At 46.8% G+C, this 21,409-nt stretch overlaps 1 protein-coding gene across 1 annotated transcript; it reads right to left on the bottom strand.

Annotated features, from left to right (window-relative positions):
- Nucleotides 1-18,513: 18,513 nt before the first annotated feature.
- Nucleotides 18,514-20,783, bottom strand: LOC130277769 (chymotrypsinogen A-like). Its single transcript, XM_056528517.1, has 7 exons — nucleotides 20,732-20,783; nucleotides 20,543-20,646; nucleotides 19,948-20,027; nucleotides 19,672-19,750; nucleotides 19,401-19,581; nucleotides 19,092-19,225; nucleotides 18,514-18,683 (listed from the first exon to the last, which is right to left on the bottom strand). Exons 1-7 carry the CDS (start codon nucleotides 20,781-20,783, stop codon nucleotides 18,522-18,524), a joined length of 792 nt encoding a protein of 263 aa, XP_056384492.1. The 3' UTR covers nucleotides 18,514-18,521.
- Nucleotides 20,784-21,409: the final 626 nt, after the last annotated feature.

The raw sequence follows: 21,409 nt of genomic DNA, 5'->3' as shown, positions 1-21,409 counted from the left end.
TAGTGTGACAATGAGCAAAAAAGCTTGCCAGCGGAGTTCCCCTTTTAGGCAGAGGTCCCCAACCAGGGTGCCTCCAGCTGTTGCAAAACAAACGGACTGATATATTTCAGCCTTTGAATACTGTAGTAGTTAGTTGCTTTAAAGAAAAAAAGCTTGCCAGCGGAGTTCCCCTTTTAAGCAGTGGTCCCCAACCATGCTGCCTCCAGCTGTTGCAAAACACACGGACTGATATATTTCAGCCCTTTAAATACTGTAGTAGTTAGTTGCTTTAAAGAAAAAAAGCTTGCCAGCGGAGTTCCCCTTTTAAGCAGTGGTCCCCAACCAGGGTGCCTCCAGCTGTTGCAAAACACATGGACAGATATATTTCAGCCCTTTGAATACTGTAGTAGTTAGTTGCTTGAAGCAACTTAAGTTTTATACTGGAGTACCCCTTTTAACCAGCGGTTCCCTCCCAACCAGGGTGCCTCCAGCTGTTGCAAGACACACGGACTGATATTTGAGCCCTAAAAAGGGCTTTTTTGGGTGCTGTCCTTAAAGCAGATGTTACACTAGTGCTTTAGGAGTAAACTGGACCTTGAATACATCAGCTAGCAGAAACCTAGCTATCGCTTTCCCTATACAGCAGGAGCAGCTTCTCTGACCCTCCACTTCCTAAGCCTGCAGCATGCCAAATGAGGGTAAAATGGCATCCTTGCAAGAGGTAGGAGGGTCTGGAAGGGAGGGACTGCTGCTGATTGGCTGTAATGTGTCTGCTGACTATGACTCACAGGGTCAAAGTTTACGGCATTGTTAAAGTATAGGAGGCGAATCAAACTTCACATATGTTCGCCCGGCGATGCGAACATGCTAAATTTGCCGGGAACTGTTCGCCGGCAAACAATTCGCAACATCTCTAGCAGTGGATGCAATACCAGTACCCGGTGACGAAGGTGGGTAAAGAAAAGGTCTGATGCGGAGGAATGTTTGTAACAGGGAGCAGTGCCTTAAATCTGTTTGGCACTAGTATCCATATTTGTGAAGTGTTTGTATGGCACCATGGTCAGCCTACTCTGAGGCATCAGGCATTGGTGGGTGGAAATCCTGGCTGATCCATGCCTGATTAACCCCTTAAGGACCAGGCCCATTTTAGCCTTTAGGACCAGACATTTTATTTTTGCATTTTCGTTTTTTCCTCCTCGCCTTCTAAAAATCATAACTCTTTTATATTTCCATCCACAGACCCATATTGGGGCTTGTTTTTTGCGTCACCAATTGTAGTTTGTAATTACATCACTTATTTTACCATAAAATTTACGGCACAACCAAACAAATATTATTTATGTGGGAAAAATGAAAAGAAAACCGCAATTTTGCAAATTTTGGAAGGTTTTGTTTTCACACTGTATACTTTTCGGTAAAAATGACATGTTTTCTTTATTCTGTGGGTCAATATGATTAAAATGATACCCATGTTATATGCTTTTCTATAATTGTACCGCTTAAAAAAAATCTCAAACCGTTTTAACAAAATTAGTATGTTGGAAATTGCCCTATTTTGACCACCTATAACTTTCTCATTTTTCCGTATATGGGGCGATGTGAGGGCTCATTTTTTGTGCCATGATCTGTAGTTTTTATCAGTACCACTTTTGCTTAGGTTTTACTTTTTTATGATTCAAAAAGAGGTTTTATTGAAAACGCTTCTAGAACATAATACAGGAGAAATGCCAATGTAACAGAGAGATACAACAAAAGGTCCAGGGGCCAATGGAGGCCCAAAGGGACAACAAGTACAACATCTGAATTATTGTAATTAGACAGTACAGCAAGCATATAACGCATATTATACAAAGAGTGAAGAAAGTAGCGGAATCAAATGAGAGGTATAGCAAGGCAAGTTAATCAGGCACCCAAGAGTACCTGCAGCTACAGGCAAAAATAAAGAGATAGGGAGCTAGATCACGTCACGTAAAGCAGAAAAAAGGCACGAAAGAAAACATCATGGACAGGAAAATACAAAAAGGATATCCAAAAGAAGAGCACGAGAAAAGACAAGGAACACCAAAAAGAGGCTTAGGTTTCACTTTTTAAAAATTTTTGGAATGAAATTTGACAAAAAAGCAGCAATTTTGGACTTTGGATTTTGGATTTTTTTAAGTTCACGCCGTTCAACGTACGGGATAATTAACAATATATTTTAATAGTTCAGACTACCAAATATGTGTATTAATTATTTTTTTACGCTTTTTTGGCGGTAAAATGGGAAAAAACGACGTTTACATTTTTAATTGGGGGAGGGGATTTTTCACATTTTTGTACTTTTTTATTTTACATATTTTTTAAACTTTTTTTTACACTTTTTATGTCCCCATAGGGGACTATTCATAGCAATCATTTGATTGCTAATACTGTTTAGTGCTATGTATAGGACATAGCACTGCTCAGTATTATCGGTGATCTTCTGCTCTGGCCTGCTCGATCGCAGACCAGAGCAGAAGACCCAGGGAGCCAGCCGGAGCCAGGTGAGGGGACCTCCAGCCGCCATTCTGGATGATCGGATTGTTGTGGCAGGGCTGCCAGCGATCCGATCATCCATTCAAAGTACCGCACTGCCGCAGATGCTGTGATCTGTATTGATCACGGCATCTAAGGGGTCAATGGTGGACATCCGTGCGATCCGTGGCGGGTCCCTGGCTGCTGATAGCTTTGGTAGAGTGGGGTGGTGGGTGTTAATACCAGTACCCAGTGACGAAGGTGGGTGATAGGAGAACTTGGCATTAGATGTGTGGCATCAGGCGGGTGGAAGGATCAAAAAGTAGCTGAGGCAGGTAAGCAGAAGAAAACGGTCAGTTTTGTCAAAGTATTGGTGTTCACAATTAAAGGGGTACTCCGGTGGAAAACTTTTTCTTTTAAATGAACTGGTGCCAGAAAGTCAAACAGATTTGTAAATGACTTCTATTTAAAAATCTTAATTCTTCTAGTACTTTTTAGCTACGGAATACTACAGAGGAAATTCTTTTCTTTTTGGAACACAGAGCTCTCTGCTGACATCATGACCACAGTGCTCTCTGCTGACATATCTGTCCATTTTAGGAACTGTCCAGATTTTCTACTACTCTGCACAGTTCTTAAAATGGACAGAGATGTCAGCAGAGAGCACAGTGGTCATGATGTCAGCAGAGAGCTTTGTGTTCCAAAAAGAAAATAATTTCCTCTGTAGCATTCAGCAGCTAATAAGTACTAAAAGGATTAACATTATCTAATAGAAGTAATTTACAAATCTTAACAAAGAAAAGGGAAGTGGCACCGATACCTTAAGCCTCCTTAGACCACGAGATGGAGACGGCGTCCCGCTAGTCTGGAAATCCACCCTGGCAGCAGAGGTGCTAGGACAATAAAGACCATAGTCACCAAATAACAGTAAACAAAGAACAAAGGTGCCCTGCACTCACCGATTCAATCCAGGTAATCCTGCTCCCATCTCGGGTCACAGAATGGGAGATGGGAGCAGGATTACCTGGATTGAAGCTGTGAGTGCAGGGCACCTTTGTTCTTTGTTTACTGTAATTTACAAATCTATTTAACTTTGTGGCACAAGTTGATTTAAAAAAAAAGTTTTCCACCGGAGTACCCCTTTAAGTATTGAGGAAATGCATTAGCTAAAACTTTACTTTTCTTACTATAAAATATATGGACCGAAATTTTTTTTTTTAAATCTAACAAAAGGAAAGGTGTGCAAAAAACACCATGGGCCAGCAATACCAGCAGGTATTTATGCAATGCTAAGACCTCTAAAAGGTGGAAACGAACAACACATGGTCCATTGTAACAGGTGTGGGTAAAAACTTCCCCTGTAAGGCGCTATTCTGACACTATTAATTCCCTTATTGGTAAGTGTTACTCGTCCTAAAAAGGGCAGCCCCACACAGGAACCTCTCCCTATTTCCACCTAAAATCCATGGGAACTGGCAGTGTCTTTAGGTGGAAATAGGGAGAGGTTCCTGTGTGGGGCTGCCCTTTTTAGGACGAGTAACACTTGCCAAGAAGGGAATTAATAGTGTGAGTAGGATCTTACAGGGGCAGTTTTTACCCCCACCTGTCACAGTAGACCATACATTGTTCCCTTCCACCTTTAAGAGGTATTTGCATCGCATAAACACATGGTGGTATTGGTGGCGCATGATGTTTTTTGCACACCTTTCCTTTTGTTAGATTAAAAAAAAAATTGGGGTCCATATATTTTATCCTAAGAAAAGTTACATTTTAGCTAATGCATATACTCAATACTCAAAACTTGGGACCAGCACCTTAATTATGTTTTGCAGTATCCCTGGCAGCACAATGAGAGAGCCTGGAGTTGGTAGCATCAGCATGAGGAGACCATAGAGCAGCACAATGAGAAAGCCTGGAGGTGGCAGCATCAGCATGAGGAGACCATAGAGCAGCACAATTAGAGAGCTTGACGGTGGCAGTATCAGGATGAGGAGACCATAAAGAAGCACAATGACAGAGCCTGGATGTGGCAGCAGCAGCATGAGGGCCATGCCAACTGAGAGTTGAGTCTGAGGAACTCACCAACTTTTGAATGGGGGTGTTGGATGTCTCTGCTGCGGCCTCTGCCTCCGCCTGATGATTTAAGAACTCTGCCACTCCTCTGGTCAATTCCTGGCACTTCTCTGCCTGACATACTTATTGTATATATGAGGGGAGTACAATACGCTTCACTACGCTTAAAACCGTATTTGTCTAGAACATCTGCAGATGAGTACTATTGGCTGTCCATTCACAGTATCTAGGCCCTTGACACATTAACAGGTACAAAATAATACACTACTTAGACGTAGGTATGTGGTATGCATTTATAATGGAAGAAAAATGTGCAACAGTACACTTGAAAAAAAAGTATCGGAGTACAACACCAACCGGTGAGTACTTTTGCCTGGACTTTCACAGTATCTAGGTCCTTGACAGATTAACAGGTACAAAATAGTACACTTCTTAGATGTAGGTATGTGGTATGCACTTATAAGGGCAGAAAAATGTGCTACAGTTGCACAACACAACACCAGCAGTACACAACAGTGCTGGAGCACACAAAAGCGGTGTACTAAACTCAAAATTGCACTCTGTCAAAGACTATTAGGAATGGACTGCTGGGTATTATACTGTCTACAGACTAGTATAACCAGCAGATGCTTCTTTGTGGAACAAAGACACAGTATTGCGCTGAAAAATTATTTCTGCCTCCTCTGCTAATGTTTATGAAGTTGAGACAGCTTCTTGAAATGTATGAGGCAACACACAGCTCTTTGCACCTCTCTGTAATACAATGCTGTAGAAAGTGACTGGGAGGTTACTGGCTACAGTAAAATTCCTTTTCAGTGGAAAAAAGCACAAGTCTCTCTGCAGTGTAATGAATGAAGTGACTGGATGCAATATGGCTGCCAATTACCGTATATACTCGAGTATAAGCCGAGTTTTTCAGCACGATTTTTCGTGCTGAAAACACCCCCCTCGGCTTATACTCGAGTGAACTCCCCCACCCGCAGTGGTCTTCAACCTGCGTACCTCCAGAGGTTTCAAAACTACAACTCCCAGCAAGCCCGGGCAGCCATCGGCTTTCCGGGCTTGCTGGGAGTTGTAGTTTTGAAACCTCCGGAGGTCCGCAGGTTGAAGACCACTGCGGCCTTCGACATCATCCAGCCCCCTCTCACCCCCCTTTAGTTCTGAGTACTCACCTCCGCTCGGCGCTGGTCCGGTCCTGCAGGGCTGTCCGGAGAGGAGGTGGTCCGGTGGCATAGTGGTTCCGGGCTGCTATCTTCACCGGGGAGGCCTCTTCTAAGCGCTTCGGGCCCGGCCTCAGAATAGTCACGTTGCCTTGACAACGACGCAGAGGTGCGTTCATTGCCAACGTACTTCTGCGTCATTGTCAAGGCAACGCCTCTATTCCGGGCCGGAAGCGCGGAGAAGAGGCGCCCCCGGTGAAGATAGCAGCCCGGAACCACTATCCCACCGGACCACCTCCTCTCCGGACAGCCCTGCAGGACCGGACCAGCGCCGAGCGGAGGTGAGTACTCAGAACTAAAGGGGATGAGAGGGGGCTGGATGATGTCGAAGGCCGCAGTGGTCTTCAACCTGCGGACCTCCGGAGGTTTCAAAACTACAACTCCCAGCAAGCCCGGACAGCCGATGGCTGCCCGGGCTTGCTGGGAGTTGTAGTTTTGAAATCTCTGGAGGTCCGCAGGTTGAAGACCACTGAGGGCGAATGATGAGAAGAGGATGATGAAGGGGGGGGGGTGTGGGATGATGACAAGAGGATGATGAAGGGGGTGGGTGGGATGATGAAGGGGGGATGTGTGGGATGATGACAAGGGGATGATGAAGGGGGGATGTGTGGGATGATGACAAGGGGATGATGAAGGGGGGATGTGTGGGATGATAAGGGGATGATGAAGGGGGGATGTGTGGGATGATAAGGGGATGATGAAGGGGGGATGTGTGGGATGATGAAAAGGGGATGATGATGAGGATGTTAATGACGGGTCTGGATGATGACAGGGGGGGATGATGTATTTCCCACCCTAGGCTTATACTCGAGTCAATAACTTTTCCTGGGATTTTGGGTTGAAATTAGGGGTCTCGGCTTATACTCGGGTCGGCTTATACTCGAGTATATACGGTATATAGGGCTGTGACATTACAGGGGTGACTGGCTGCTGATAGGCTGCATCCTGCATGTGATTCAGGGTCATCCCGCCTATCAGCCTTCCCTCTTGCCTTCCCAGAGTTCCTTGCTCCATGTCCTCACATGTGGATCTGGCATTTTAGATGTCCTGGAGCCCTGACCGCGCTAAATCTAGTTTAAAAGGGTACTCGGGTGAAAAACATTTTTTTAAATCAACTGTGCCAGAATGTTAAACGGATTTGTAAATTATTTTTATTAAAAAATCTTAATCCTTCCAGTGCTTATCACCTGCTGTATGATGCAGAGCAAGTTATTTTCTTTTTAAATTCCTTTATTGTCTGGCCACAGTGCTCTCAGCTGACACCTCTGCCTGTCTTAAGAACTGTCCAGAGCAGGAGCAAATCCCCATCGCAAACCTCTCCTGCTCTGGACAGTTCCTGAGACAGACAGAGGTGATAGCAGAGAGCACTGTGGTCCGACAGAAAATAAATTTAAAAAGAAAAGAACTTCCTCTTTAGTATACAGCAGCTAATAAGTACTGGAAGGATTACAATTTTTAAATAGACGTAATTTACAAATCTGTTTAACTTTCTGGCACCAGTTGATTAAAAAAAATATGTTTTTCACTGGAGTATCTCTTTAATGAGGCGATACACGCAATAGAATCGCGGAGATATTCGCATTCGTTGCAAATCGAATTTTTAATTAACGAATTCAGATTCATCAGCTTCAATTCGCTCATCTCTACACTCTTCCTGTATGACATATGTGCTAAATCTTGTCGTTAAGCGATTTTTAAAAAATTGTAGCAGTGTCAGGAATGTGCTGGCTATGTGAAGGAAAGTTTGTGTTAAGTTTAGACGATCTTTTAAACATGCCCTCTTTCCTCACTACCGCCATATTACCGATGTTCCAACTGAACATTACACATTTTGGACCGTCTGTAACAGCAAAGCAAAGCAAAGCAGTGACAGACTTCACAAAGCAGCAGACAGACAGTTTTTGAAGCCAGTATGACTTTCAGCTGAGACATCAGTAGCTTATCAGAAACACCTGTCACATGCTCAGACCTTTTGATGAAGCAACACAGTTTGTCAGCAAGGACAACAGTGGAATAAGTAATGTTATGCTGCTGATATTTCTTCTGGAGAAAAGGCTCACAGTGATGATTAAGCAAGGAGGGATGGAAAAAGGTTCACATGTAGCTGGCAGCAGTGTGGATGTTCTTCTTGAGGAGGTGTCAGATGAGGAATATGAGGAATCTGTCGATGGGATAGGGGAAGAGGAATCTACACAAGGCAACAATGATGATGTCAGGCATATTAAGCACTTGGAGGAAAGAGATAAGTAGATGAGTGGAGTGGATAGCCAAACTCCTAGACACAGTATAAAGCAAAAATGGTGGAATTTTTTTCACTTTCTGAGAAGGAGGATGAATTGGATTTTTATATGGAGAGTCAATGCAGCCAGCTTGCCACGGCTTTTCAGCACTAAAACTGCTGAACGGAGGTCCACTCTTGGCTCCCTGCTGAGTAAACGCTCCACTCCCTCTGCCAGCACTACCCCTGCAAGAGGTAGCAGCAGTAGTAGCGGCATGTTTATGTTAGGGTACATGATGATAAAGTTTTTACTTCTTGTATTTCACCCTGACATGAATTGTCAGCAAAGTAATGTTCACCACCACCTGAACAACCAGATAGATGCATACCTGTGCCCTTTCTCAGACACCATGAGCCCAGACCCCATGGATTTCTGGATCACCCAATTAGATCATTGGTCAGAGCTTGCTCATGGGTGTTCTATCTTGTCACTCCTGTGTAGCATCAGAGAGAGTAGCAGGCAGCAGCGTTACCCCTCAGTGAACAAGATTGTCTGCCAGCATTGTGGAAAAATTCTTAAAATGAATCAGGCATGAATCAGTGAGGAATTTAACATTTCTGTTTTAGATGCCACAGTTTAAACAGTTCTACTACCACCCCTGCTGTACGCTGGCTATTACAACTCCCACTAGCCCACCACTGCCTACCATCCTTTCTGCTGGCTAATACAACTCCAACTAGTCTGCTACTGCCTGCTGTCTACTGGCTAATACAATTCCCTTAAGTCGACCACTGCCTGCTGTCCACTGGCTACTACAACTTGAATCAGTCAAGCACAGCCTGATGTCTGCTGACTACCACAAATTCCACCTGTCCACCACTACCTACTGTCACGATGCCGGCTGGCAGGTAGTGGACCCTCTGTGCCAGAGAGGGATTGGCGAGGACCGTGCTAGTGGACCGGTTCTAAGCCACTACTGGTATTCACCAGAGCCCGCCGCAAAGCGGGATGGTCTTGCTGCGGCGGTAGTGACCAGGTCGTATCCACTAGCAACGGCTCACCTCTCTGGCTGCTGAAGATAGGCGCGGTACAAGGGAGGAGGCAGAAGCAAGGTCGGACGTAGCAGAAGGTCGGGGCAGGCAGCAAGGATCGTAGTCAGGGGCAACGGCAGAAGGTCTGGAAACACTGGCAAGGGACACACAAGGAACGCTTTCACTGGCACTAAGGCAACAAGATCCGGCAAGGGAGTGCAAGGGAAGTGAGGTAATATAGGGAAGTGCACAGGTGATAACCCTAATTGGAACCACTGCGCCAATCAGCGGCGCAGTGGCCCTTTAAATCGCAGAGACCCGGCGCGCGCGCGCCCTAGGGAGCGGGGCCGCGCGCGCCGGGACAGAACAGACGGGGAGCGAGTCAGGTAGGGGAGCCGGGGTGCGCATCGCGAGCGGGCGCTACCCGCATCGCGAATCGCATCCCGGCTGGCAGCAGGATCGCAGCGCCCCGGGTCAGAGGACGTGACCGGAGCGCTGCAGCGGAGGGGGAGAAGCGAGCGCTCCGGGGAGGAGCGGGAACCCGGAGCGCTCGGCGTAACAGTACCCCCCCCCTTGGGTCTCCCCCTCTTCTTGGAGCCTGAGAACCTGAGGAGCAGACTTTTGTCAAGGATGTTGTCCTCAGGTTCCCAGGATCTCTCTTCAGGACCACAACCCTCCCAGTCTACTAAAAAAAAATTTTTCCCTCTGACCTTTTTGGCAGCCAAAATCTCCTTGACCGAGAAGACGTCCGAGGAGCCGGAAACAGGAGTGGGAGGAACAGATTTGGGAGAAAAACGGTTGAGGATGAGTGGTTTGAGAAGAGAGACGTGAAAGGCATTAGGGATACGAAGAGAAGGAGGAAGAAGAAGTTTATAAGAGACAGGATTAATTTGACACAAAATTTTGAAAGGACCAAGATAGCGTGGTCCCAACTTGTAGCTAGGGACACGGAAGCGGACATATTTAGCGGAGAGCCATACCTTGTCTCCAGGGGAAAAAACGGGGGGAGCTCTTCTTTTCTTATCCGCGAATCTCTTCATGCGTGAAGAAGTCTGTAAGAGAGAATTTTGGGTCTCTCTCCATATAATGGAAAGGTCACGAGAAATTTCATCCACAGCGGGCAGACCAGAGGGCAAGGGGGTAGGGAGGGGGGGAAGAGGGTGACGGCCGTACACCACGAAAAATGGGGATTTGGAGGAAGATTCAGAGACCCTGAAGTTATACGAGAATTCGGCCCATGGAAGGAGATCTGCCCAGTCATCCTGGCGGGAGGAAACAAAATGTCGCAAATAATCACCCAGGATCTGGTTAATTCTTTCTACTTGTCCATTGGACTGGGGATGATATGCAGAGGAAAAATTTAATTTAATCTTGAGTTGTTTACAGAGAGCTCTCCAGAATTTAGACACGAATTGGACCCCTCTATCCGAGACAATCTGCGTAGGCAACCCGTGAAGACGAAAAATGTGTACAAAAAATTGTTTAGCCAACTGAGGCGCAGAAGGAAGACCAGGAAGAGGGATGAAATGTGCCATTTTGGAGAATCGATCAACGACCACCCAAATAACGGTGTTGCCACGGGAAGGGGGTAAATCAGTAATAAAATCCATACCAATCAGAGACCAAGGCTGTTCGGGGACAGGCAGAGGATGAAGAAAACCAGCGGGCTTCTGGCGAGGAGTCTTATCCCGGGCACAGATAGTGCAGGCTCGCACAAAGTCCCCAACATCCGTCTCCAGAGTCGGCCACCAATAGAAGCGGGAGATGAGTTGCACAGATTTCTTGATGCCCGCATGACCTGCGAGATGGGAGGAGTGACCCCATTTGAGGATTCCGAGGCGTTGGCGTGGAGAAACAAAGGTCTTTCCTGGAGGAGTCTGCCTGATGGAGGCAGGAGAAGTGGAGATCAGGCAGTCAGGTGGAATGATGTGTTGCGGAGGGAGATCAACTTCTGAGGCATCCGAGGAACGAGAGAGAGCATCGGCCCTAATGTTCTTATCGGCAGGACGAAAGTGAATCTCAAAATTAAATCGGGCAAAGAACAGAGACCACCGGGCCTGGCGAGGATTCAGCCGTTGGGCCGACTGGAGGTAGGAGAGGTTCTTGTGGTCGGTGTAGATAATGACAGGAAATCTTGATCCCTCCAGCAGATGCCTCCATTCCTCAAGTGCTAATTTAATGGCTAGAAGCTCTCGATCCCCGATGGAGTAGTTCCTCTCCGCTGGAGAGAAGGTCCTAGAGAAAAAACCACAAGTGACAGCATGCCCGGAAGAATTTTTTTGTAGAAGAACAGCTCCAGCTCCTACTGAGGAGGCATCAACCTCCAATAGGAAGGGTTTGGAAGGGTCAGGTCTGGAGAGCACAGGAGCCGAAGAAAAGGCAGACTTGAGTCGTTTAAAGGAGTCCTCTGCTTGAGGAGGCCAAGACTTGGGATCAGCATTTTTCTTGGTTAAAGCCACGATAGGAGCCACAATGGTAGAAAAATGTGGAATAAATTGCCTGTAATAATTGGCGAACCCCAAAAAGCGTTGGATAGCACGGAGTCCGGAGGGGCGTGGCCAATTTAAGACGGCAGAGAGTTTGTCTGGATCCATCTGTAGTCCCTGGCCAGAGACCAAATATCCTAGAAAAGGAAGAGATTGGCATTCAAACAGACATTTCTCAATTTTGGCATAGAGTTGGTTGTCACGAAGTCTCTGAAGAACCATACGGACATGCTGGCGGTGTTCTTCTAGATTGGCAGAAAAAATTAGGATATCGTCCAGATATACCACAACACAGGAGTATAACAGATCACGAAAAATTTCATTGACAAAGTCTTGGAAGACGGCAGGGGCATTGCACAGTCCAAAGGGCATGACCAGATACTCAAAGTGTCCATCTCTGGTGTTAAATGCCGTTTTCCACTCGTCCCCCTCTCTGATGCGGATGAGGTTATAGGCGCCTCTTAAGTCCAATTTAGTGAAGATGTGGGCACCTTGGAGGCGATCAAAGAGTTCAGAGATGAGGGGTAAGGGGTAGCGGTTCTTAACCGTGATTTTATTAAGACCGCGGTAGTCAATGCAAGGACGTAGGGAGCCATCTTTTTTGGACACAAAGAAAAATCCGGCTCCGGCAGGAGAGGAGGATTTACGGATAAAGCCCTTTTTTAGATTCTCCTGGACGTATTCGGACATGGCAAGAGTCTCTGGGGCAGAGAGAGGATAAATTCTGCCCCGGGGTGGAGTAGTACCCGGGAGGAGGTCGATAGGGCAATCATAAGGCCTGTGAGGAGGTAGAGTCTCAGCTTGTTTTTTGCAGAAAACATCCGCGAAGTCCATATAGGCCTTAGGGAGACCGGTTACTGGAGGAACCACAGAGTTACGGCAAGGGTTATTGGGAACCGGTTTTAGACAGTTCTTGGAACAAGAGGACCCCCAACTCTTGATCTCCCCAGTGGACCAATCCAGGGTTGGGGAATGAAGTTGAAGCCAGGGAAGTCCAAGGAGAATCTCCGAGGTGCAATTGGGGAGGACCAAAAGTTCAATCCTCTCATGATGAGATCCGATGCTCATAAGAAGGGGCTCCGTGCGGAAACGTATGGCACAGTCCAATCTTTCATTATTTACACAATTGATGTAGAGGGGTCTGGCGAGACTGGTCACTGGGATGTTGAACCTGTTGACGAGAGAGGCCAAAATAAAATTTCCTGCAGATCCAGAGTCCAAGAAGGCCACTGTAGAGAAGGAGAAGGCAGAGGCAGACATCCGCACAGGCACAGTAAGACGTGGAGAAGCAGAGTAGACATCAAGGACTGTCTCACCTTTGTGCGGAGTCAGCGTACGTCTTTCCAGGCGGGGAGGACGGATAGGACAATCCCTCAGGAAGTGTTCGGTACTAGCACAGTACAGGCAGAGGTTCTCCATACGGCGTCGTGTCCTCTCTTGAGGTGTCAGGCGAGACCGGTCGACCTGCATAGCCTCCACGGCGGGAGGCACAGGAACAGATTGCAGGGTACCAGAGGAGAGAGGAGCCGAGGAGACGAAACGCCTCGTGCGAACAGAGTCCATATCTTGACGGAGTTCCTGACGCCTTTCAGAAAAACGCATGTCAATGCGAGTGGCTAGGTGAATAAGTTCATGTAGATTAGCAGGAATTTCTCGTGCGGCCAGAACATCTTTAATGTTGCTGGATAGGCCTTTTTTGAAGGTCGCGCAGAGGGCCTCATTATTCCAGGACAATTCTGAAGCAAGTGTACGGAATTGTACGGCATACTCGCCAACGGAAGAATTACCCTGGACCAGGTTCAACAGGGCAGTCTCAGCAGAAGAGGCTCGGGCAGGTTCCTCAAAGACACTTCGGATTTCCGAGAAGAAGGAGTGTACAGAGGCAGTGACGGGGTCATTGCGGTCCCAGAGCGGTGTGGCCCATGACAGGGCTTTTCCGGACAGAAGACTGACTACGAAAGCCACCTTAGACCTTTCAGTGGGAAACAGGTCCGACATCATCTCCAGATGCAGGGAACATTGGGAAAGGAAGCCACGGCAAAACTTAGAGTCCCCATCAAATTTATCCGGCAAGGATAAGCGTATCCCAGGAGCGGCCACTCGCTGCGGAGGAGGTGCAGGAGCTGGCGGAGGAGATGACTGCTGAAGCTGTGGTAGCAACTGTTGTAGCATAACGGTCAGTTGAGACAGCTGTTGGCCTTGTAGCGCAATCTGTTGTGACTGCTGGGCGACCACCGTGGTGAGGTCAGCGACAACTGGCAGAGGAACTTCAGCGGGATCCATGGCCGGATCTACTGTCACGATGCCGGCTGGCAGGTAGTGGACCCTCTGTGCCAGAGAGGGATTGGCGAGGACCGTGCTAGTGGACCGGTTCTAAGCCACTACTGGTATTCACCAGAGCCCGCCGCAAAGCGGGATGGTCTTGCTGCGGCGGTAGTGACCAGGTCGTATCCACTAGCAACGGCTCACCTCTCTGGCTGCTGAAGATAGGCGCGGTACAAGGGAGGAGGCAGAAGCAAGGTCGGACGTAGCAGAAGGTCGGGGCAGGCAGCAAGGATCGTAGTCAGGGGCAACGGCAGAAGGTCTGGAAACACTGGCAAGGGACACACAAGGAACGCTTTCACTGGCACTAAGGCAACAAGATCCGGCAAGGGAGTGCAAGGGAAGTGAGGTAATATAGGGAAGTGCACAGGTGATAACCCTAATTGGAACCACTGCGCCAATCAGCGGCGCAGTGGCCCTTTAAATCGCAGAGACCCGGCGCGCGCGCGCCCTAGGGAGCGGGGCCGCGCGCGCCGGGACAGAACAGACGGGGAGCGAGTCAGGTAGGGGAGCCGGGGTGCGCATCGCGAGCGGGCGCTACCCGCATCGCGAATCGCATCCCGGCTGGCAGCAGGATCGCAGCGCCCCGGGTCAGAGGACGTGACCGGAGCGCTGCAGCGGAGGGGGAGAAGCGAGCGCTCCGGGGAGGAGCGGGAACCCGGAGCGCTCGGCGTAACACCTACTGTCTGCTGGCTACTTAACCCCTTAAGGACAAAGCGTTTTTCTGTTTTTGCACTTTCATTTTTTCCTCCTTACCTTTTAAAAATCATAACCCTTTCAATTTTGCACCTAAAAATCCATATGAGGGCTTATTTTTTTTGCTCCACCAATTCTACTTTGTAATGACATCAGATTTTACCAAAAAATCGACGGCGAAAAGGGAAAAAAATCATTGTGCAACAAAATTGAAGAAAAAACACAATTTTGTACATTTTGGGGGCTTCCGTTTCTACGCAGTAAATTCTTCTGTAAAAATGACACTTTATCTTTATTCTGTAGGTCCATTAAAATGATACCCTACTTATATAGGTTTGATTTTGTTGTACCATATGTACTCGAGTATAAGCCGACCCGAATTTGAGCCGAGGCCCCTAATTTCACCCCAAAATCCCAGGAAAAGTTATTGACTCGAATATAAGCCTAGGGTGGGAAATACATCATCCCCCCCTGTCACCATCCAGACCCCCGTCATTAACACCCTCATCATCATCACCCTGTCATCATCCCCCCTTCATCATCCCCGCCTGTCATCATCCCTTGTCATCATCCCCTTGTCATCATCCCCTGGTCATCATCCCACACACCCCCTTCATCATCCTCTTGTCATCATCCCACCCCCCCCTTCATCATCCCCTTGTCATCATTCCACCCCCCTTCATCATCCCCTTGTCATCATCCCACACCCCCCTTCATCATCCCCTTGTCATCATACCACCCCCCCTTCATCATCCCCTTGTCATCATCCCACCCCCCCTTCATCATCCCCTTGTCATCATCCCACCCCCCTTCATCATCCCCTTGTCATCATCCCATCCACCCCTTTCATCATCCCCTTGTCATCATCCCACACCCCCCTTCATCATCCCCTTGTCATCATTCCACACCCCCCCCTTCATCATCCCCTTGTCATCATCCCACACCCCCTTCATCATCTCCTTGTCATCATCCCCCCCCTTCATCATCCCTTTGTCATCATCCCACCCCCCCTTCATCATCCCCTTGTCATCATCCCACACCCCCCTTCATCATCCCCTTGTCATCATCCTACCCCCCTTCATCATCCCCTTGTCATCATCCCACCCCCCTTCATCATCCCCTTGTCATCATCCCACCCCCCCTTCATCATCCCCTTGTCATCATCCCACACCCCCCCCTTCATCATCCCCTTGTCATCATCCCACACCCCCCCTTCATCATCCCCTTGTCATCATCCCCTCCCCTTCATCATCCCCTTGTCATCATTCCACACCCCCCTTCATCATCCCCTTGTCATCATCCCCACCCCTTCATCATCCCCTTGTCATCATCCCACCCCCCCTTCATCATCCCCTTGCCATAATCCCTCCCTTCATCATCCTCTTGTCATCATCCCCCCCTTCATCATCCTCTAGTCATCATCCCACCCCCCTTCATCATCCCCTTGTCATCATCACCCCATGTCATCAGCCCCCCCCGCCCCTTCATCATCACCGCTTGTCAATGTCTGATACAGTGGTCTTCAACCTGCGGACCTCCAGAGGTTTAAAAACTACAACTCCCAGCAAGCTCGGGCAGCCATTGGCGGCCTTCGACATCATCCAGCCCCCCCCCTCTGACCCCCTTTAGTTCTGTACTCACCTCCGCTCGGCGGGACGGTGCTCCGCTGGTCCGATGCTGCAGGACTGTCCGGTGGGGAGGGATAGTGGTTCCGGGCTGCCATCTTCCCCTCTTCGGGCCCGAAATAGAGGCGTTGCCTTGACGACGAAGCAGAGGGACGTTGATAATGAACGTCCCTCTGCGTTGTCATCAAGGCAACGTGACTATTCCAGGGCCGGGCCCGAAGCGCTGAGAAGAGGCCCCCCTGGTGAAGATGGCAGCCCGGAACCACAATCCCACCGGACGACCTCTCCCCCGGACAGTCCTGCAGCACCGGACCAGTGCACCCTAACGCCCCGCCGAGCGGAGGTGAGTACAAAACTAAAGGGGGTTAGAGGGGGGGGGCTGGATGATGTCGAAGGCCGCAGTGGTCGTCAACCTGCGGACCTCCAGAGGTTTGAAAACTACAACTCCCAGCAAGCCCGGACAGCCAATGGCTGCCCGGGCTTGCTGGGAGTTGTAGTTTTGAAACATCTGGAGGTCCGCAGGTTGAAGACCACTGAGGGCGGAGAGTTCACTCGAGTATAAGCCGAGGGGGGTGTTTTCAGCACAAAAAATCGTGCTGAAAAACTCGGCTTATACTCGAGTATATACGGTACTTTTGTTGCAGGAAAATTTAGACATTTAAAATTGTCCTCTTCTGACCCCTATAATTTTATTATTTTTCTGCGTTCGGGGTGGTATGAAGGCTCATTTTTTGTGCCGTGATCTGAAGTTTAAATCAGTACCATTTTTGTTTTTTTTGGACTTTTTTATCGCTTTTTATTCCATTTTTTTCTGGTATAAAAAGTGACCAAAAATACCCTATTTTGGACTTTGAAACTTTTTTGCGCTTATGCCATTGACCTTGCAGTTTAATTTAAGATATATTTTTATTATTCGGACATTTACGCACACGGTGATACCACATATGTTTATTTTTACTATGTTTAGATATTTTTTTTAATGGAATTTGGGAAAAGGGGAGTGATTTAAAGTTTTTATAAGGAAGGGGTTAATGTGTGTGTTTTTAAACTTTTTTTTAAGCTTTTTTTTTACACTTTTAGTCCCCTTAGGGGAATTTAAGGAGGAATGATTTGATTGCTCATACAGATCTGTGTGCTCTGCGCTCAGTTGATAAAGCCTGGTCCTGCCAGGCTTTATCATGCTGAGCACAGGAGCCGGCACAGAAGGAGAGGTAAGCGCTCAGGCTACCTCCACAGGTGATGCAGGGGGGGGGGGGCGATCCACCACACTGGACCAACAGGGATGGGATAAAGGCACCTTTAGAAGCTGCTGTCAGCTTTGACACCGGCAATCTAAAGGGTTAATAGCCGACCGCGGCGCTCACCGCGTGTCGGTTTTTAACGCCGGCCCCCAGCTACAAGAATCAGCTGGATGCCAGCCGGCATGACAGGGGCTTGAGTTGGGAGCCAGCGTCATACCCCGTTAAAGGCACATGGACGAGCATAGACGTCCATGGTCGTTAACGGGTTAAACTCTCACCAGTCCACCGTTGCCTTCTGTCCGCTGGCAACTACAACTCCCATGAGTCGAGCACTGCCATCCCCCTTGCTTTTGCTTCTATCATCCAGGCCTACACATAAACAACCCATGATCTCCAAAAAAAGGGAAAATTGGGGAGTCATATAATGGTGAAGTGTTTGTAGGGATGCTGGCTCACTGTGAGGGTATGTCACTGAGGGTCTCTTGCTTGGTCTGCTGGTCGTTCATGTGAGGAATTTGATGTGGGTCTTCAGTAGCAGTCACCAAAGTAAAGTGTGCTATGATACTTGTAGATTTGACCATATTCGCTTTTTGTGTAAGGTTTTCTTGTCTTCCTCTATACCCCACCTGACCCAGCAAACAATTTATTTATTTAACACCTGTGGTGCTTTTTTATTATCTTGCTGTCTCATTCTATACTGATTAATATTGTTTTTTGTACTAACAATGTGGTACTAATGTGCAAGTGGTCATTAGTGCTGGTAGTGCCTTAACTTTCTTGGTATATTTGAGACTATTGGCCATTTTTCCTCCTTTGCAGCAGCCAGGTGTAGTCTGTTGCTATTCCTTTTTAACTGTTTTTATTGTGATATCCTAATAAAGCTTTGATTATTCAAATATTACCGTGCCTGCTGTGACTTATGTAGGTATTTATTTAAGATAATTTTTTTTCACATTAGACCTAATATATGTGGTTGTGATTAAGCCCTGATGTTTTGGCTAGTATATGTACATGGGTAATCTTTTGGTTTAACTAAGTAAAACAAAATAATTTTTTCTTATAATATAACAGGATAAATAAAGAAATAGGAAACTAGTTTTTATTTGACATTAAAGTTTATTAACCACAGTAAGTATTTAGTTAGCAGCAACGGTCTGGTCCAGCCAGGATCTAAGGACTGTAACTCTAGCATAAACTCCAGGAGAAGATGTAGCGCAAGTAGAACTTCCCCAGGATACAATACCAGCCAAGGTCCAAGCTCCATTTCTCTGGCACACAAGAGGTCCACCAGAGTCACCCTGAAAATTAGAGTTAACAAAATAAGTGTATAACTAAGTAAATATGTGTATAAATAAAAATGCAAGAAAGTTGGATTTCTATCGCCTTTAATACTTACATAATGGGTTCTACTTATGGACTTAGTACACAGAGTAGTCAGATTCAATAGCTACATTGAACATAAACACAGGCATGGGAGACCCAAATATGTTAAGACTCAGAGATCCTCCTCTGATACTGACCCATACATATTACATGTTTATTATAAATAAACTGATACTGTTGGTCTAGGATTCAGGAAGACAACGAAAATACATCTCAAATGTTATTGTTGTCTATTACATTTTTGGCTATAGTTGTAATATTTACAAATAAGTGACTAAAGTAGATATTAGACAGGACATGACTAGAGATATGTAATTCCATACCATGCAGGAGGAAGCTCCAGATGCTCCAGCGCAGATCATGGTGTTCTGGATCTTGGTTCCCCAGTATCTCTGACATTCGGTATTGCTCAGAAGAGGCAGAGACACCTGCTGCAGTTTGCTTGGGGTTGTTTGTGCTAAGAGTTAAAACAACATTTAAGCACTATATACATATCTTTTCCAGAATTATGGAGATCATAGTGAGATTGTGTTATGCCTCGCTACATTAGGTTGCAAGTTGTGCCAAATGTGGGTCTACATAGACCTGCAGGATAACATTTGTAACATCTGTATTGTTAAGCATATACTTACTTGCAGCATTGACGTAGCCCCATCCGGTGGTAACACATCTCTCTCCTCCATTGAATACATCAGCACTAGCAGCGATGCACACAGGAGCCACACGGTTATTGAAAGAAGCGGCGCTGCTGAGCTTCAGAAGAGTGATGTCATTGGCAGTGGTGAAGGAGCTGTAGCTGGGGTGTCTGAAGACCTGTCAAAGAATATGTCTTAAAATCACTTCTTATAAAATGAGGCTAAATAAACACATTTCAAAGAACATATTTCTACATTTTCTGCTTACCCTAGAAATGGTCTTGGTCTGAATAGGCTCAGCACTGGAGGAACGGTCATATTCACCCAGAATGACACGGTGGGAGGTTCTGTTTATAGAGATGAACAACTATTTTAGCATCTTCTAAAAGTTTTCTTGTGTAATAGGACATTCATGAGATCTCCAGTTCTCCAATGTCAAACACACTTGATAATAGCAAAATTAGTCACAATATTTAGGTATGGACAATAGACAGTATTATATTGATTCCTTGCTATACTGTAAACTAAGTTATACATGACTTACGTGACACCACAGTGAGCAGCAGTGACGACCCAGAGACTGTTGATCAGAGAACCGCCGCAGAAGTGGAATCCGGTGTTGTCCTATAGATATGTAATCAAATCAATAAAAAGAGCATAAAGCTTTTACATTAACATTTACTCTTTCCCAATATACAAGGACATGTGTAAAAGTTTCCTCAATTGATGTTTAATGAGAAATAAATCATTAGTTCTACTGTCTAAGGGCAGTTAAAGCGAAATTCAGCCCAACCTGCAGCCATCATGTTATAGAGCAGGAGGAGCTGAGTAGGTTGATACATTTTGTAGTAAAGTTCCAAGATATCTTGTGCATATAAAGAGATTAGGACAGGTCACTTGACTACATGGCCAAAAAGGGCAGAATTTAAATGAATACATTACAAGTTATTCTAGAACTGTTCTCATTAAACCATAAATCTGCTCAGCTCCTCCTCCTCTATAACATGGGCATAAGTGCTGAGTATGGAGAGTGTCAAGAATGTATTACCATGTATCAAGTTAATACAGTACATGTTCATTCTCTACAACACTTTAATAAGGTAAAAACAAGTAAATTGGATAGGATATGAAATCAGTACCTGCAGAGACACCTGCCATGGCCATGAACCAGAAACTGCATTCTCACCATTCACAACCCTGGCATAACCAGAAACGATTGGCTTGATGCTTGGCACACCACAGCCTGAGGAATAAGTAAATAATAAATATCAATTTAATCAACTAGTCATCTCCATAAAAGACTGTAATAAAGCTATGACGCTACTTACCATAGCTACCCCCTAATAGGGCAAGGCAGGACAGAAGCCACAGAAATGCCATAGTGATAATTGGAGCATAAACAGGGTTTGTGCTGCTTATATATTCTCAACTAACCATGTAAAAATAGAGCTTTACATGCAATAGAAGCATCATAGCTGTTATCAGACAACCTTGAATTAATATAGAAAATTTAGGTAGATGTGGACAAAACTATGCGTGGGCGAAACAGGTGTTGTGTGTTTCATCAAGAAAAAAAATAACCCTTTTAAACGGCCTATAACACGCACCCTCATTTTACCAAGGATATTTGGGTAAAAAAGTTTTTTACCCAAATATCCACGGTAAAATGAGGGTGCGTGTGTGCGCGTGTATACCCCGATACACCCCCAGGAAAGGCAGGGGGAGAGAGGCCGTCGCTGCCCGCTTCTCTCCCCCTGCCTTTGCTAGGGTCTAGAGCCCTGCTGCCAGCCCTTCTCACCCCCTGGCTATCGGCACCGCTGCCCATTCTGTCCCCCTGACTATCGGTGCCGGCGCCCCATTGCCGGCGCCGATAGTCAGGGGGAGAGAAGCGGCACCGACAGCCAGGGGGAGAGAAGGGGCAGCGGCACCCATTGCCGGCGCCGCTGCCCCGTTGCCTCCCCCCATCCCCGGTGGCATAATTACCTTTTGCCGGGGTCGGGTCCGTG

The sequence above is a fragment of the Hyla sarda genome, chromosome 6 (assembly GCF_029499605.1).
Source record: "Hyla sarda isolate aHylSar1 chromosome 6, aHylSar1.hap1, whole genome shotgun sequence".
Classification (NCBI taxonomy): Eukaryota; Metazoa; Chordata; class Amphibia; order Anura; family Hylidae; genus Hyla; species Hyla sarda.
The sequence above is the reverse complement of the archived record's forward strand: the minus strand, read 5'-3'. Positions and strand labels throughout refer to the sequence as shown.

Coding starts and splice junctions, on each gene's coding strand:
- LOC130277769 (XM_056528517.1), bottom strand. CDS start 20,783: ATGGCATTTCTGTGGCTTCTGTCCTGCCTTGCCCTATTAGGGGGTAGC. Junction 19,582..19,671: donor AGACCAAGACCATTTCTAGG/GTAAGCAGAAAA, acceptor ATTCTTTGACAG/GTCTTCAGACACCCCAGCTA. Junction 18,684..19,091: donor CTGGAGCTTCCTCCTGCATG/GTATGGAATTAC, acceptor TCTAATTTTCAG/GGTGACTCTGGTGGACCTCT.